Genomic DNA, 16,658 nt, shown 5'->3' with positions numbered 1-16,658 from the left:
TTATAGTAAAACGTGTATAGTGATAACAAAACATGCATTGCAATAACACAGGGCTAACTTTTGTGATACTGTGATACTGTATTGCAATACTGCATTATCACAATGACATTGCAACAAAATAATAATAATAATAATAATCCTTGCATTTGACATAGCGCTTTACACATCTTCTCGATGTCACAAAGCGCTTCACAGAATATGCTGTGAAGTGAATTGACCGTATATTTGTGGGCGAAACGCGGCAGCCAATTGCGCACAGCAGTGTCCCACAAGCGGTCGTGGATTGAAAATGACCGATTTTATCATTGTTTTGTTTTTTTGGGAGGGATTATTATTAGGGCTCTGTGTGGAGCAAGGAAACTTGCCCAAGGTTTCGCCCTCTGCCAGGAATTGAACCCGGGTCTCTCGCTCGCACGGCGAGCGCTCTAACCACTGAGCCGCAGGACTCCGCTTTTGCCTTTGCAAAAAAAATAAAAAAAATAAGACATTCACAAGAAAATAACGCACAGTTCATTTTTCTTAACAGTGAGTCCAGGTGTCAAAAGGTCAGGAGACCTCCAGAGGGTTCAGTGAGTGAGAAATAAAGAGAGAGAGGTGGGGGGGGGGGGTAGTGTGGTGGTGGTGGTGTGGGGGGAAACCACTCAAATGTTTTTTTTTGTGTGACTTGTTGTTGCAACTAAATTACAAAGTTTATCCCCCATTGAAGTGATGGACAGGCAGAGCAGTGAAGGCGGAACCTTTCTCCGGGTTCCGGGTTCCTGGCCGAACGGGATAGGGTGACGGACACACCGCGGTGACGGTTGCGGGGAGGGCGGGGCGAGGGGGGGGGGGAAGGAGATGGAGGGGACGCTCTGACCGCCGCCGCCGCCTCCTCCTCCTCCTCCTCGACAACATGTCGGCCTCGGGGAGCGGCGCTCCCTCTCTGCCCGGCGGCCTGACCCAAACGGAGCGGAGAGGCTTCGGGGAGATGCTGCTGAGCCTGGACCCGCGGGAGCTGCTCTCACTGGCCGACACCGTCACCAACAGACTGCTGAGCATGGAGGGCCCGCGAGGTCAGTCACTGCACTCCTCCCCTCCTCCACACTCACCCTCACACTCACACACTCTCACCCTCACCCTCCTCCTCCACCCTCACCTCCTCCACACTCACCCTCACACACTCACCCTCCCACCCTCACCCTCCTCCACACTCACACTCCTCCACACTCCTCCTCCACACTCACACACTCACCCTCACCCTCACCCTCCTCCACACTCACACTCCTCCACACTCCTCCTCCACACTCACCCTCACCCTCACCCTCCTCCACACTCACACTCCTCCACACTCCTCCTCCACACTCACACACTCACCCTCACCCTCACCCTCCTCCACACTCACACTCCTCCACACTCCTCCTCCACACTCACACACTCACCCTCACCCTCACCCTCCTCCACACTCACCCTCACACACTCACCCTCCTCCACACTCACCCTCACCCTCCCCTCCTCCTCCCACACTCACCCTCACCCTCCTCACACACTCCTCCTCCTCCCACCCTCACCCTCCTCACACACTCACCCTCCTCCACCCTCACCCTCCTCCCACCCTCACCCTCCTCCCACCCTCACCCTCCTCCTCACCCTCACCCTCACCCTCCTCCCACCCTCACCCTCCTCACACACTCACCCTCCTCCCACACTCCTCCTCACACACTCACCCTCCTCCTCCCACCCTCACCCTCCTCCCCTCCTCCCACCCTCACCCTCCTCCTCCCACCCTCACCCTCCTCCTCCCACCCTCACCCTCCTCCTCCCACCCTCACCCTCCTCCCACCCTCACCCTCCTCCCACCCTCACCCTCCTCCTCCCACACTCACCCTCACCCTCCTCCCACACTGCTCCCACACTCCTCCTCCCACCCTCACCCTCCTCCCACCCTCACCCTCCTCCCACCCTCACCCTCCTCCCACCCTCACCCTCCTCCCACCCTCACCCTCCTCTCACCCTCACCCTCCTCCTCACCCTCCTCCTCCCACACTCACCCTCACCCTCCTCACCCTCACACACTCACCCTCACCCTCCTCACCCTCACACCCTCACCCTCCTCACCCTCACACACTCACCCTCCTCCCACCCTCCCCTCCTCACCCTCCTCCTCCCACACTCACCCCCTCCTCCTCCTCCCACACTCACCCTCCTCCTCCCCTCCTCCCACCTCCCTCCTCCTCCCCCTCCTCCCACCCTCACCCCCTCCCCTCCTCCCACCCTCACCCCCTCCTCCTCCTCCTCCTCCCACACTCACCCTCCTCCTCCTCCTCCCCTCACTCCTCATCCTCCCTCCTCTTCCTCCTCGGCCTGACTGCACGGTGGGGTCAGTGTTCCACCACGGCCTGACTGCACGGTGGGGTCAGTGTTGCACCGCGGCCTGACTGCACGGTGGGGTCAGTGTTCCACCGCGGCCTGACTGCACGGTGGGGTCAGTGTTGCACCGCGGCCTGACTGCACGGTGGGGTCAGTGTTGCACCGCGGCCTGACTGCACGGTGGGGTCAGTGTTGCACCGCGGCCTGACTGCACGGTGGGGTCAGTGTTCCACCACGGCCTGACTGCACGGTGGGGTCAGTGTTCCACCGCGGCCTGACTGCACGGTGGGGTCAGTGTTCCACCGCGGCCTGACTGCACGGTGGGACTAATGCTCATCGACGGTGCAGCTCCATCGGGAGGCCGATGCTGGTTAGGAGCTTGGCTGCGTTTTGTGGTTATTGCTTGTAAGATAGCCAGGCACCATGGTGGGACCAATGTCGGTAACAGCCCGGCTCCACGGTGAGGCTACTGTTGGTTCATAGTCTGGCTCTGTGCTAATGCGTGGTTGATTAACTGCTCTTAAGAGCAGTGTTCATGATACCGTGTGCCTAGTGTGCCCCTACTCCCGCAGAGTATCACCATAGAGCTGATGCTACTACGTTACCCAACAATGCTGCAGCGGGGAATTGGCAGCAGCAATTACAGGATTCACTGGCTTTGAACAAACTGAAACTAAATTTCGGTTTCTATTGCTTTTTTTTGATCAATGATAACCTACCTGAACAATCAGTGATAACCTACCTGCAATTTGGGGAATTAAATGGGTAAAACTCATCAAGGACAATATAGAAATTAACCTTGACAGCCATATATGTATATACATATATTATATATATAAACGACACATATATACTATATATATATATATAAGAGTAGACCATTCAGCCCCTCGAGCCTGTTCTGCCATTCCATTAGATCATGGCTGCTCAGGTCCAAATCCCTGACTGTCCAACGCCTTGGGATGACCTTCTGATGTGAAAGGCGCTATACAAATGTAATTGGTTGTTGTTGATCTGTACCTTAACTTCAATTTAAAAATAAATATATATAAATCAATTTAATTCCAGACTTTAATACTCTGCTGAGAGTTAGGATAATATTTTTACCTCTGAGCCTTGTATTGTATCTGCAGAAGCCATAAATGCAATCCTGAGTTACAGTCAGAGTGCAGAGGAGCTGCTGAGACGGAGAAAACTTCGCCGTGAGACAATATTCCAGTATTTGGCAAAACACAATGTTATCGTACCAGCAACTGCGGAGAAATGTCAACTTGTTCAAAGAGTTGTAGAATACTGGAGGGAGGGTTTGAATGTTTCCCAGGTATTTAATCCGAAACTGTATATTGGAACAAAATGTGAATACAATGCGTGTCAGCCCAGCTCAGGTTGATAGCACTCTTGTTTCTCGAATCAGAAGATTGTGGCTTCAAGTTCCGCAACAGGACTTTGAACTCATACAGTCTAAGATGACACTCCAGTGCTGCGCTGGCCGGCAGAGCACTGCGTCAGCTAGAAGTGCCGTCCTGCTAATGTAACATTAAACCTTGGTCTGAATAGGCAGACATTAAAGATCCCATGACACTATTTGAAAAGAGAAGGGAGCTTCTCTCGGTGTCCTGGCCGACAGTCCCCCCCGCATCAAATATTGACTTGATGGCTTGCATTTGGGACATTGCTGTGTGCAAATTGGCTGCCACATTTGCATACAAACACATACACATTACTGAAATCTCTGCATTCATAATAATAATCCTTGCATTTGATTTAGTGCATTTCACATTTGAAAGACAAAGCACTTGGTTGGATTTATGTAAAGTGTAGTGACTGTGTATTTTGCAGGTGAACACAGCAGCCAATTTATGCACAGCAATGACCCATATACAGCCATGAAGTGAATGACTAATTTAATGTGGAGGCTAAAACACGGAAGGAAAAACTCCCTTTTCTCAAATAATGTCCACCTGAATGTTATAGTCAAATGTTTCTGCCTTATGTTTAGAAATTACTTTTTTTTAAAAACTTGTTTATAGATTGAATTTCTCTTTAAACAATTGGCTATGAAAACAAACAAAAAATACCACTCTGATAACTTCAAAATTCAGATAATGTGAACCTATACAGCAAGGATACTTTCTGAGGCAGGAGGGGGTTCTATGTCCACTATCTTCAAATAATAGCCCACAATCAGACATTCTTAGTGCCCGTTTTGAACAAAAAGATGAAGAAAAAGCTTTATTTCACCTTCTTCCCCTCACCCCCACCCCCTTAGAAAAACAGTCATTTTTTTGCCATTTATCCAGATATTTTTGATACTGATCGGTTATACCTGTTAAACCTAGTATACTTGGGAGATGAATGTGAAGGCCAGATTTTCTGCCTCCAAAGCTGTTTGTTGAGAATTTAAGTCACAAAGTGCTGGTGGTATTTCTTTCTCCTAAATTCTCTGCAACAGTTGAGGAACATTTGATTACCTCTTATTGAATTCCCTCTAGCGTTTCGTGTACAATGTTTGCAGTGTCCATCTACATAAGGCAAAGCTCTGAATCCCTCCCAAAAGCAAACCAAACTACTGGATGTAAACTGTACACACAGGACACTGTATTCTGTAAATTGAGCACAATGTTTATACATAAACAAACTTCTAGATTATTCTGTAAATCTGCTCCAGTCAGTGTTAAAGGTTAAACATGGATAAATATGATTTAAATGGCCAAGTTTCTGCGCATTTATACAGCCTTTCAAATCGGGAGGGTGTGCTCAAAGCACTTAAAGCCAGAAGAAGGCTTTTGTCCTTAATCAACTCGGTGATTCTTTGTGTTCCGTAATTAAACAACGAAGGACACCTGCAATTCCCTCTGTACACGTGGTTTACATAACTCGCATAACAGAACATAACATAACAAACATAACAGTTTGCTCAGGCACAATTACAACTTCACAGTGAGCGTATTGAACCCGCCCCCAAAAAACACTGTGCTTCATTTTGCTTACTCAGATGTGCGTTGATTTCCTTGCCCATGGTTAAGTGTTCATGTTTTTCTTTTCCCATTAGAAAAATGAGGTTGCAGGAAATATTGCTCTCAAACCAGATGAATCGAAGACTGTTGATTACCAAGCTATGGGACTACAATTCAGCCATTGGTTTTACCAGCTGCTCAATTCTCAGAGCCCTTTGATGGGAGAACAGCCAAAAGAATGGGGCCCCCAGCACTTTTGGGAAGACTCTGAACTGAAATTTGCTTACAAAACCTCTGAGGAGCAAGTGGAGGCTTATCACGGTGCAGAGATGGTCAGCCTGCGGTTACTAGCCTTGACAAAGGACGAGAACTTGTTCCTCAATCCCAACCTCAGTGGCGGCGGGCTGAAATGCATCCATTCGCCTCACGGACTAGTTATCATAGCGGTGGCTGGTACCATTCACAGAGAGTCGATCTGCCTGGGAATCTTTGAACAGATCTTTGGTCTTATCCGCTGTCCGAACAGCGACAACAATTGGAAAATGAAATTCATCAGCCTAAAGATCACCGGGCACAACACGCAACAAACCTCCATCCATCCCGACAAACCTTTACAGCTGCCCATGATCAAATATGAAAGCAGTGAACTGCTAAATATATTTGAAGACGTTAAGTTGGGTTAACTGAGGGCTATATCACTTGATGCCTATACTGCTGCTTTATATTTGTGCAGGAAGAGAAATGTACTCTACGAAGTAAAAGAAATGGATAGGCTGCCTTTCCTAGGTGTTCGAAACCTGGTGAGCCAATCGTTCCTTGAATGAGGAAGACATTTGAATGTATAGATAAAATGAGTACGGTGCCTTGTAAAAAAAAATCAAAAGTAAAATGGGATTGAGCAGCCTCTTGGAGAGTTACAAAGTGTCTCTTTTTGTGGGCATTTCGCCCACAAATATAAAGTCAATTCACTTTACAATATATTTTGTGAAGCGCTTTGAGACGTCTCAAAGACGTGATAGGGCACTGTATCAAATGCAAGGATTATTATCATCATTAGTGTCGGCCTGGTGCTACTGATTCAGTCAGTAGCACTCTTGCTTCTGAGTCAGAAGATTGTGGGTTCAAGCCCCATGTTGGGACTTTGAAAACCCACTCCAGTATAGTGCTGGGGGTGTGCTGCATTGTCGGAGGTGCTGTCCTTCCTATAAGATGTTAAATCAAGGTCTGGTCTGTTTGTTCAGGTTAATGTTGAAGATCCCATGGCACCATTCGAAAAGAGAAGGGAGTTTCTCCTGTTGTCCTGGCCAATAATTCCCTTCATTGACTGCACGTTTGCCTATAAAATACACAGTCACTATACAGTAAGATTCTGTGGAGTGCTCTGATATTTTTTCCCGACATGAAAAGTGCTGTATAAATACAAGCATTGTTATTGATAACCAAAGGCTTTGTGGCTGGTTGTCTGATTTGAGAATTGTGTTTCAGTGGAGGAATAGAGGTCAGAGTAGGCTCTATAGCTTTATAAACACCATTCAAACCACATAAAATTGCATTGGGAGTGGGCTGCACCATCTCATGAACGACCAACGGTTGATTGTAAATTGTTCCTCAGTGTGACTTTCTGTCTCTAAAGGGGAGACTCACCTTAATTACGATGACTGGAGATTCATTAGTTTCCGTGAATTGTTGTCCAAAGGAAATCCATGAAAGGAAATCTTGTGCTACATTTGGAGCAAGTTACAATGTCTTTTTATAATTTAAATAAAAATCATAGGATCTGATTAAAAACGTGTTTGGGTAGAAATTCCACCTGGGTCTAGATTTACTTTTGTTAATTTTGGAGCATTCAGAAATTGTCAAATTTTTAAAGACAAACTTTAATAATTTTGGAGCTGGTGTTCGATAAGGTTCTTTTAAGAAACTGACAGAAAACGTAGCTTTAGAGTCAAAACTGAATTCAGCACATTTGCCAACAAAATACACAGTGAATCCACTTTACAGTATATTGTGTGAAATGATTTGAGAGGTCTCAATGTCATGCCAAGGCACTATATCAAATGCAAAGATTATTATTAATTTTCCAAACTCTGCACTTTCTGAAATGGAGATTAAATGTGGACTAAGGTGGAATTTCATCTGTTATTTGAATCTGCGGGAACTTTTTTTAAAGCGTGTTTTACCTTATCTGTTCACTGTGAATGTAGGCATTCCTGGGCTACTCAGGAGCTTAAATGTGTTAATATTGTAAAACTTTCAACTGACGTGCCTGTTTGCGAATTTGCAAAAAGTGTTTTTAGATTGCAGGCACTGTACTATATTTCCTAAAATAAGAAAAATGGGCTTGACACCCAATCATCCATTTAACGCACCTTTGATTTGCCAGACGAGACTGTGAGTGATTACAGTTACTGGCCGCCTCTGTTCACACTGGTTGGAGAAGCTGTTGTGGCGTAATTTATGCGTTCAAGCTTTCAGCCAGAATAAACAGCAGCTGTCCACACTGGAGAACATTGCAGTGTACTTAAGTCAAAAAAAAACCTCGGTTGTATGAAGGGTTTGAACACAGATGTGCAGTTTAAACCCAGCCATATGCAACACCCTTGTGTGGGCAAATGCAATTTAAACCTTGGCAGGAATTGGCCCATGTTGTACAAAGGTATTTTATACAGTACAGTATTTGGACTCTTTTTAATTGTGCTTACGGTCACCTCCCCCCTCCCTCTCCCCCTGGCTCGGGGTCAGACTCTGCCACTGTCAAGCGCTCCGAGACGCTACCCCACGTGAAGAGCACTATCTAAATGCAAATTGTATGATTGGAAATACTATAGACCATAGCTGACAAGTGGGGATTTGAATTCCCACATGTCGATTAGCAAGTAGTTTTCTGTGTGGTAGCATCAGGCTCAGGGTGTCAGCCTGGCTCAGTCGGTAGCACTCTCGACTCCAAAGTCAGAAGGTTTTGGTTCAAGCCCCACGTCAGCACTTTCAATTCACAGTTTAGATCAGCGGTCTCCAACCAGTCGAACATTGCGCGGTGGAGTCTTGTCTCGCGCCTGCTCAATAAAAACGAGAAGGAAGTGATATAATAATAATAATCCTTGCATTTGATATAGCGCCTTATCACTTCTTCGAAACGTCTCAAAGCGCTTCACAGAATATACCGTAAAGTGAATTGACTGTATATTCGTGGGTGAAACGCAGCAGCCCAACGCGCACAGCAGTGTCCCGCAATCAGTCGTGGATGGAGTGACCAAATGAATTGATATTTACCGCAGATTAAACATTAGCGTTTATATTTTTTACGTCGAGATGCGTGTGAAATACTTAGTGCATCTGGCTTCGTTTTCAGTTGCACTCAGTAACAACACAGTTCTCTCGCTCCTTCCTTTTGTCGTCTTGATTATGGGTGATAAGAGTGCCACTTGGTGGCTATCGGCCAGTTGGAGACCTCTGGTGTAGTCTTGACATTCCTATTCAGTACTGAGGAGCACTGCATTTCTGAAGTTAGAATGGAATTATACAGCACAGAAGGAGGCCATTTGGCCCATCGTGTCTGACATCCTTCGGATGAGATGCTAAACTGAGGTCCTGTCTGACTGTTCAAATGGACTCTTAATACTGAAGAAATAAACCTAGCCCTGCCCCCAATTTTTTTTCCCTCTTTCAGTGGTTCTACCTATTATCTTGTTCCTTCAACCTTAACCTTCCTCATGACATTTCCAAACCATGGTGTTTTCTTAATAATAATATCCGTGCATTTAGTATAACGCCTTATCACTTTGTTGAGACGCCTCAAAACACTGCATAGAAAACAGTAAACCTCACGTAAGTCGTATCAATTGGGACCATACATTTAATATGACTTATACAAAGTATGAGTTATGTCAAACTTGCATAGTATATAAATTCTTGAATGAGACTTGGGCAGATGTACTACTTAAGGCGATTATACGATTTATACAGAGCTGTACGGTGTACTGTAAGGTGAAGTGACTCTTATTTTTATGGGCAAAATATACTTTGTTGTAGTTTGATTGTGATCCTTAACACAGAGTTACTTCTACTACTTGAGTTTTCGGCTCAAACCAGCTCAGGTACAATGATGTGATCAGCTACTTTGCTCCCACCACAGACAGCTTCCCAAGGGATCAACCTCTGCTTGTAGCAGTTTCAAATAACTCTACCTTTCACTCTCCTCTCCAGACCCTACGTTTCACACACCTCACTTACCCCCCCCACACACACACCTCACTTACCCCCCCACACACACACCTCACTTACCCCCCCCACACACACCTCACTTACCCCACACACACACACCTCACTTACCCCACACACACACACCTCACTTACCCCACACACACACACCTCACTTACCCCACACACACACACCTCACTTACCCCACACACACACCTCACTTACCCCCCCCCTCCCACACACACACCTCACTTACCCCCCCCTCCCACACACACACCTCACTTATCCCCCCCACACACACACCTCACTTACCCCACACACACACACCTCACTTACCCCCCACACACACACCTCACTTACCCCACACACACACACCTCACTTACCCCACACACACACCTCACTTACCCCACACACACACCTCACTTACCCAACACACACCTCACGTACCCCACACACACACACCTCACTTACCCCACACACACACACACCTCACTTACCCCCACACACACACCTCACTTACCCCCCCCCCCCCCCCCCCACACACACACCTCACTTACCCCACACACACACACCTCACTTACCCCACACACACACCTCACTTACCCCTCCCCTCACACACACACCTCACTTACAACCCCCCCCCACACACACACCTCACTTACCCCACACACACACCTCACCCCTCCCCACACACACACCTCACTTACCCCCCACCACACACACACCTCACTTACCCCCCCACACACACACCTCACTTACCCCCCCCCACACACACACCTCACTTACCCCCCCACCACACACACACCTCACTTACCCCCCCCCCACACACCACTCCCACACACACCTCACTTACCCCCCCCACACACACACACCTCACTTACCACCCCACACACACCTCACTTACCCCCCCCACACACACACACCTCACTTACCCCCCCACACACACACACCTCACTTACCCCCCCCCCCACACACACACCTCACTTACCCCCCACACACACCTCACTTACCCCACACACACACCTCACTTACCCCCCACACACACACACCTCACTTACCCCACACACACACACCTCACTTACTCCCCACACACCTCACTTACTCCCCACACACCTCACTTACCCAACACACACACCTCACTTACCCCCCACACACCTCACTTACCCCACACACACACACCTCAGTTACCCCACACCCCCCCCACCCCCACACGCGAAAGCACCGCGTCAAACGCACTGGTTTCGATTCCTGACCCTTCTCCCCCTCTCTCCCCTCTCTCTCTTCTCTCTTTGCCGTCAGTTTCGGTTTCACTCGTCTGCGCATCAAACCCTCCCCCCAAGTGCCCGAGACTGGTGCGTTTTGCACAGCAGTGGCTGATAGCTGGACATCTGCTTGTTTTTTTGAGTGGGTTTTAGTGAGCACTGTGGTGGTGGTGGTGGTGGAGGGGGAGGAGGGGGTGGTCTGAGGGGCAGGTGAGAGAGAGAGAGAGAAAGAGAGAGAGAGAGCAAAAAAAAAGACCCCAAAATGACCCATTTCCCTGAGGCAGAGAGGAAGGGCTGCACAGAAATCCTGCAATCCCTGGACGTCAGTGACCTGCTGTCCCTGAGCGACACCCTGAGCTGCAAGAACAACAGTGGAATACACCCAACAGGTAACCCCCTGCCACCCCTCGCACGCGGCGTGCGCTTGGCACTCTTATCGCGGGTCTATTTCGCCCAGAAATATTGTCCGGTCAATTCGCTTCGCGCGGTCTGCTCCGCGAAGCGCTTCGAGACCGCGCGAAGACGTGAAAAGCGCTGTATCAAATAATAATAATAATGATCCTTGCATTTGATATAGCGCTTTTCACGTCGGGAGGACGTCCCAAAGCGCTTCACAGGACACACTGTAAAGTGAATTGACTGTATGTTTGTGGGCGAACGCGGCAGCCGATTGCGCGCAGCAATGTCCCACAAACGGTCGTAGATTGAAAATGGCCAATTTATTATTGTTTTTGGTTTTTGGAGGGATTATTATTAGGTGTGTGGAGTAAGGAAACTTGCCCAAGGTTTCGCCCTCTGCCTGGAATTGAACTCAGGTCTCTCACTTGCAAAGCGAGTGCTCTAACCACTGAGCTACAGGACTCCGATATACAAGGATATTATTATTATTATCGTCGCCGTCGTCATCATCTCCAAGCGCTTTGCAGGATAGACCTGTCAAGTGAATCGAATCGACCGCGTCTTTCGTGGGGGAAACGCGGCAGCCAATTGCACGCGGCAGTGGCCCTCCCGCAGGAATGGAAGTCGTTATCTGTAGTGTTTTTGAGTTGGCGCCTGTGGGGCAAAAACAAATAGCGGCGCGGCAAAAATGACCTGGGTCAAGGGACGTCTGCCTGTACAGGTGGATCTTAAAGATCCCTTGGCACTACGAGCCAAAGAGAAGGGAGACAGCCCTCAAACACACACGCGCACGCACGCACACACACCCAAGAGTAGCAGATAAAATCACCGCATGGCTGTTTGTGGGACACAGCCAGGAGGACATCGGCTGCTGCGTTGGGCGATTGGGTGACGGGGCGAGGGTGGAGGAGAAACTCCATTGAAGGAAACAAAGTGGTGGTGGTGAGTCAGGTCAGATTGGTACCAGGGGAGTGCAGCCACGCAGAGGTGGGTGAGGACAGAGAGGCAATCGAGGAGGATAGAGTGAGCAACAGTATCAAGAACAGCAGAGAAGTCAGGGAGGCAGAGGGAGTCTCCCATAGTGTAAGTATAAAAATGTTAAATAACATTCCACAAAGTTGTGGATTATTGATTTGGGGTGAAAAATGATGATATGGTCACTGATTCAAAAGTATCTATGTTTCTCTTCTGCAGCCGCTCTCTTCCCTGATGGTGACTCATTCTGGTTGTAGTTCATCAGGTGCTCAGAAGGAATTCAGTGCCTTGCTCGGTTCACAACAACCAGAACAACTTGCATTTATATAGTGATCCTTCACACGCGGTAGCATCTTGGAGCACTTAGCCTAACTTATATATAAAAAAAACAATAACAAAATTGGTCACTTCAATCCATGACTGTTTGCGGGACACTGCTGTGCGCAATTGGCTGCAAGTTTCGCCCACAAATATACAGTCAATTCACTTTGCAGTATATTCTGTGAAGGACTTTGAGACGTCTGGAAGATGTGTGGAGCACTATATCAAATACAAGGATTATTATTTTGTATTTGTTTATAATAATAATAATAATAGTAATATATTACTTGCATTTGATATAGCACCTGTTCAAATTTTTGAGATGTTTCAAAGCGCTTCACAGAATGTATTGTAAAGTGAGTTGACTGAATATTTGGTGGGCGAAAATAAGGCTCCTCGTATTATTAATGATAAATAAATAAAAGTCTTAATGATCTTGCTAGTCCACTGTGGAAGAAAGCTGCAAGCAAGGTTTTTTTTTAAATGCGATGGACTATTTTGTCTGCTTTTAGATGCCATCGGAATGGTTCTGAATTGCAGCCAAAGTGCTGAGGAGCTGTTGAAACGGAGGAAGGTTCTGCGAAAAACGATCTTCCAGTACTTGATAAAACACGAAGTGCCCGTGTTATCGTCTTTAGACAAACAGCAACTCATTGACAAGGCTTTACATTACTGGAGCGATCAAGGAAGGAAGAGGAGAATCCCGAAGATTCCGGCTGTAATTTATACGCCGAAGCCAGTTCAGAAGACAGATCTGGTTCAGAAAATGCAGCAGGAATTGGAGGTGGCCAAGCGCGGGGCGATAGCGGAAATCAAGGAGCAGGCAAGGAGAACAGCGGAACAGATGCTTCAACGGGCAAAGGATGAGGCGAGGAGCCCGCCGAGGGTAGCGCTGAATATTAATATGAATATTTCACAGGTACAGTACTGCATTTGAAGTGAAAAATATTGATTGCGGAACTCGATGTGTCAGTCTGATGTAGCGGTAACACTTTTGTCTCTGAGTCAGAAGGTTGTGGGTTCAAGCCCCACATTGGGACTTGGAACCACATTGTCTAAGCTGACACTCCATTGCAAGGTTAATGGGGGAGCGATTGCCTTGTCAGAGGTGCCTTCCTCCGGATGAGACATTAAATCGAGGTCCCGTCTGTCTGTTCATGTGGATGTTAAAGATCCCATGGTGCTATTCACAAAAAGAAAGGAGTTTCTCCCGGTGTCCGGGATATACTGTAAAGTGATGTGACTAAGTGTATTTTGTGGGTGAAACAAAGCAGCCAATTTGAATTTGAATGCAGCAAATATCCCACCAACAGCCATGGAGTGAGTGACCAGTTTTATTTGAGGGCTTGTTGGCTAGGACAGCGGGAGAAACTCCCTTCTCTTTTCGAATAGAACTAGCTTCTTACCAGAAGGACAGCCTCTGATATGACATTGCTCCTGCCCGACTGCACTAGAGACTGCCAGGCTCGAGTGCCATTGTGCTTCGAACTCACAGCCACAAGCAAAAGACTCTGTAGCATGGAGGAGTCGAAGCCAGAGCCAGGCTGGTCTGCAGTAACACAAGGCGCTGTTGATGCTTGCCTACCATGTTTGCCTCATCAGGGCCTCAACTTGGGGCGAAACGTTGGGCAAGTTTCCTTACTTCACGCGCCTCTGTTTAACCAGCAGTAAGTAGCAACCTGGTTGTTAGTCGATTGGCGGATCACTTTTCTGCGGATGGTAATTGCTTCAAAAATAAATAATAATAATAATAATAAATTGGTCACTCAATCCACGACTGTTTGTGGGACACCTCTGTGCACAATTGGCTGCGGGGTTTTGTCCACAAAGTATACAGTCAATTCACTTTACAGTATATTCTGTGAAGCGCTTTGGGACGTCCTCCCGACGTGATTAGGCGCTATATCAAATGCAAGGATTATTATTATTATAGCAAATGCAAGGGTTATTATTATTATATTATGAGGTTTGCATCTTTCTAACGAATGGACCATTCTCTTTTGTTGACCTGCAGCAGGCACAAGCGCAGCCTCAGAAAGAGCCCGTGGAGAACCCTGATGGCCGGGTGTTCAGTGAGCAGTTCGGTCAATGGTTCTTTGAGCTTCTGAATTCACAAAACCCTCTGTTCGGCCGGCCCCCTGGAGACTGGGGCCCACAGCACTTTTGGGACGATGCCGTCCTTTACTTCTCCTACTGCACCCACGAGGAGCGGCTTGAGGAGCATCACGGAGCCTCGGTGGTCAGTCAGCGTCTGGTGTCCCTGGTCAAGGATGAACGACTGCTCTTCAACCCTAACCTCAGTGCTGATGGGCTGAAGTGCACAAGTAGCTCGCATGGGCTGATAGCTCTGGCCGTCGCTGGCACCGTTCACAATGGTCCTCAGTGCCTGGGTCTGTTCGAGCAAGCCTTTGGGCTGATCCGCTCTTCTGTCGGCGTTTGCAACTGGAAAATCAAGTTTTCCAAACTTCACATCAAAGCTCTGAGTAACCAGAAGAGCAACCTCCTACCCTGTGTTTCCGTGCAGGTGACCATGCTGCAGCAGTATCTCAATGAGCTACACGCTTCCTCCAAGTTTGGAGTTCTGTAAGGTAGCGGTTAGCACGCTCACCTCACAAATGAAGAGACTTGTGTTTGATTCCCGGGCAGGGCCAAACTTCAGGCAAGTTTCCTTACTCCACACGCCTCTATTTACCTTGCAGTAAGTACGAACCTGGTTGTTAGTCGATTAGTGGACTAAATTTCCAGGGATAATAATCACTCCAAAAAAATAATAATTTGGTCACTCAAACCATGACTGTTTGTGGGCCACTGCTGTGCGCAATTGGCTGCCGTATTTCACACACAGTCAATCCACTTTTCAATGGATTCTTTAAAGCGCTTTGAGACGCCTCGAAGATGTGATAAGGCTCTATATCAAATGCAAGGAATATTATTATTACAAAAAATCTCCCGCTAACCTATTACAGTGGGAAATGCTTTTAAGGTGTAAAGTCGGATAAATTCGCCAAATAGTCATACTTTGAAATGAGAGCAGGGATCACAGCGTTTTATGGTGAGTTGCTAGATCACTGTAACTTACTGAACAAGTCGAGAGTGCTTCAGCTTTTATATCTGACTGAGGCTCAGAGGTGAAGGCAAGTCCTTAATTTTAAAACTTTTTTCTGTAAGAACTAGCTAAAAATGAATCGCTTCAAAGCTGCTCGTGAGGACGTTGCTGTGCGCAATTGGTTGCTGCATTCGCCTACAAATAATAATAATAATAATCCTCGGATTTGATATAGCGCTTTTCACGTCTTCTCGACGTCTCAAAGTGCTTCACAGGATAGACTGTAAAGTGAATTGACTGTATATTCGTGGGTGAAACTCGGCAGCCAATTGCGCACAGAGGTGTCCCACAAACAGTCGCAGATTGAAAATGAACAATTTATTATTGTTTTTGTTTTGTTTTGTTTTTATTATTACGTATATGGCTTGTCTAATTTAGATTTGTTTTAGTTAATATTGTACACTGTGTTGCTGTAAGTATGCCTGTTTGAAGTATACTCTGTTGCAGAGTTAATATGCCTGTTTTCATGCAGTTGGGCCACTCCACTTCACACAGTAAATCACTGTGAAGCACTTGGGACATCTTCCCGATCCAAATGCAAGGCTTATTATCTATTAGTATTATTATTATTGCACGGCTGTAATTAAGAAATTGTCAAATTCTTGATGCTCTGAAATACTAAGAAAATATATCAATCCAGACTTGGGTGGCATTTCCTCCCCATACAAGCTCCTGACTGTTTTTACAGCAGCTGTGTGGAACTCAAGATTTGCAGAGAACATCAGGCGGAAACATTTCCACTTCTGTTATGAAGATTTCTGTTATTTTGTAGCTTATTTTACCCGGATGGGAATAACGTCTCATACAAGGTATGTGAAACGCAAAACAAATTTCACGAGGCTTCCAGGAACAAATCAGGAAACGGGGGGTTTGAGACTTAATTTGAGACAACAGCATTAATATTATCGCAGCTCATGTATAGGTAACAGTAAACGCCTGAAAACCGGTCACGCCAAGGAAAATGGGCTCAGTGACGAGTTATCCAGAGCCGCAAGTTAGGCATATGTATAAATACATAAATAAATGTGTCCGGGATATTGACAACATGATGACTTAAGCGGTCGTGACAAGTTAAGACAGGGTTGAGTTATCA

At 47.0% G+C, this 16,658-nt stretch overlaps 2 protein-coding genes across 2 annotated transcripts; both read left to right on the top strand.

Annotated features, from left to right (window-relative positions):
- Nucleotides 1-844: 844 nt before the first annotated feature.
- LOC103180089 (uncharacterized protein C3orf38) lies at nucleotides 845-6,281 on the top strand. Its single transcript, XM_007895706.2, has 3 exons — nucleotides 845-1,052; nucleotides 3,480-3,667; nucleotides 5,399-6,281. Exons 1-3 carry the CDS (start codon nucleotides 893-895, stop codon nucleotides 5,984-5,986), a joined length of 936 nt encoding a protein of 311 aa, XP_007893897.2. The 5' UTR covers nucleotides 845-892; the 3' UTR covers nucleotides 5,987-6,281.
- A 4,688-nt stretch (nucleotides 6,282-10,969) lies between these two features.
- Nucleotides 10,970-15,097, top strand: LOC103180088 (uncharacterized protein C3orf38 homolog). Its single transcript, XM_007895704.2, has 3 exons — nucleotides 10,970-11,153; nucleotides 12,972-13,378; nucleotides 14,474-15,097. Exons 1-3 carry the CDS (start codon nucleotides 11,027-11,029, stop codon nucleotides 15,044-15,046), a joined length of 1,107 nt encoding a protein of 368 aa, XP_007893895.2. The 5' UTR covers nucleotides 10,970-11,026; the 3' UTR covers nucleotides 15,047-15,097.
- The last annotated feature ends 1,561 nt before the right edge of the window (nucleotides 15,098-16,658 follow it).

This window comes from Callorhinchus milii, unplaced genomic scaffold, assembly GCF_018977255.1.
Source record: "Callorhinchus milii isolate IMCB2004 unplaced genomic scaffold, IMCB_Cmil_1.0 Scaffold4, whole genome shotgun sequence".
NCBI lineage: Eukaryota > Metazoa > Chordata > Chondrichthyes > Chimaeriformes > Callorhinchidae > Callorhinchus > Callorhinchus milii.
The sequence above is the reverse complement of the archived record's forward strand: the minus strand, read 5'-3'. Positions and strand labels throughout refer to the sequence as shown.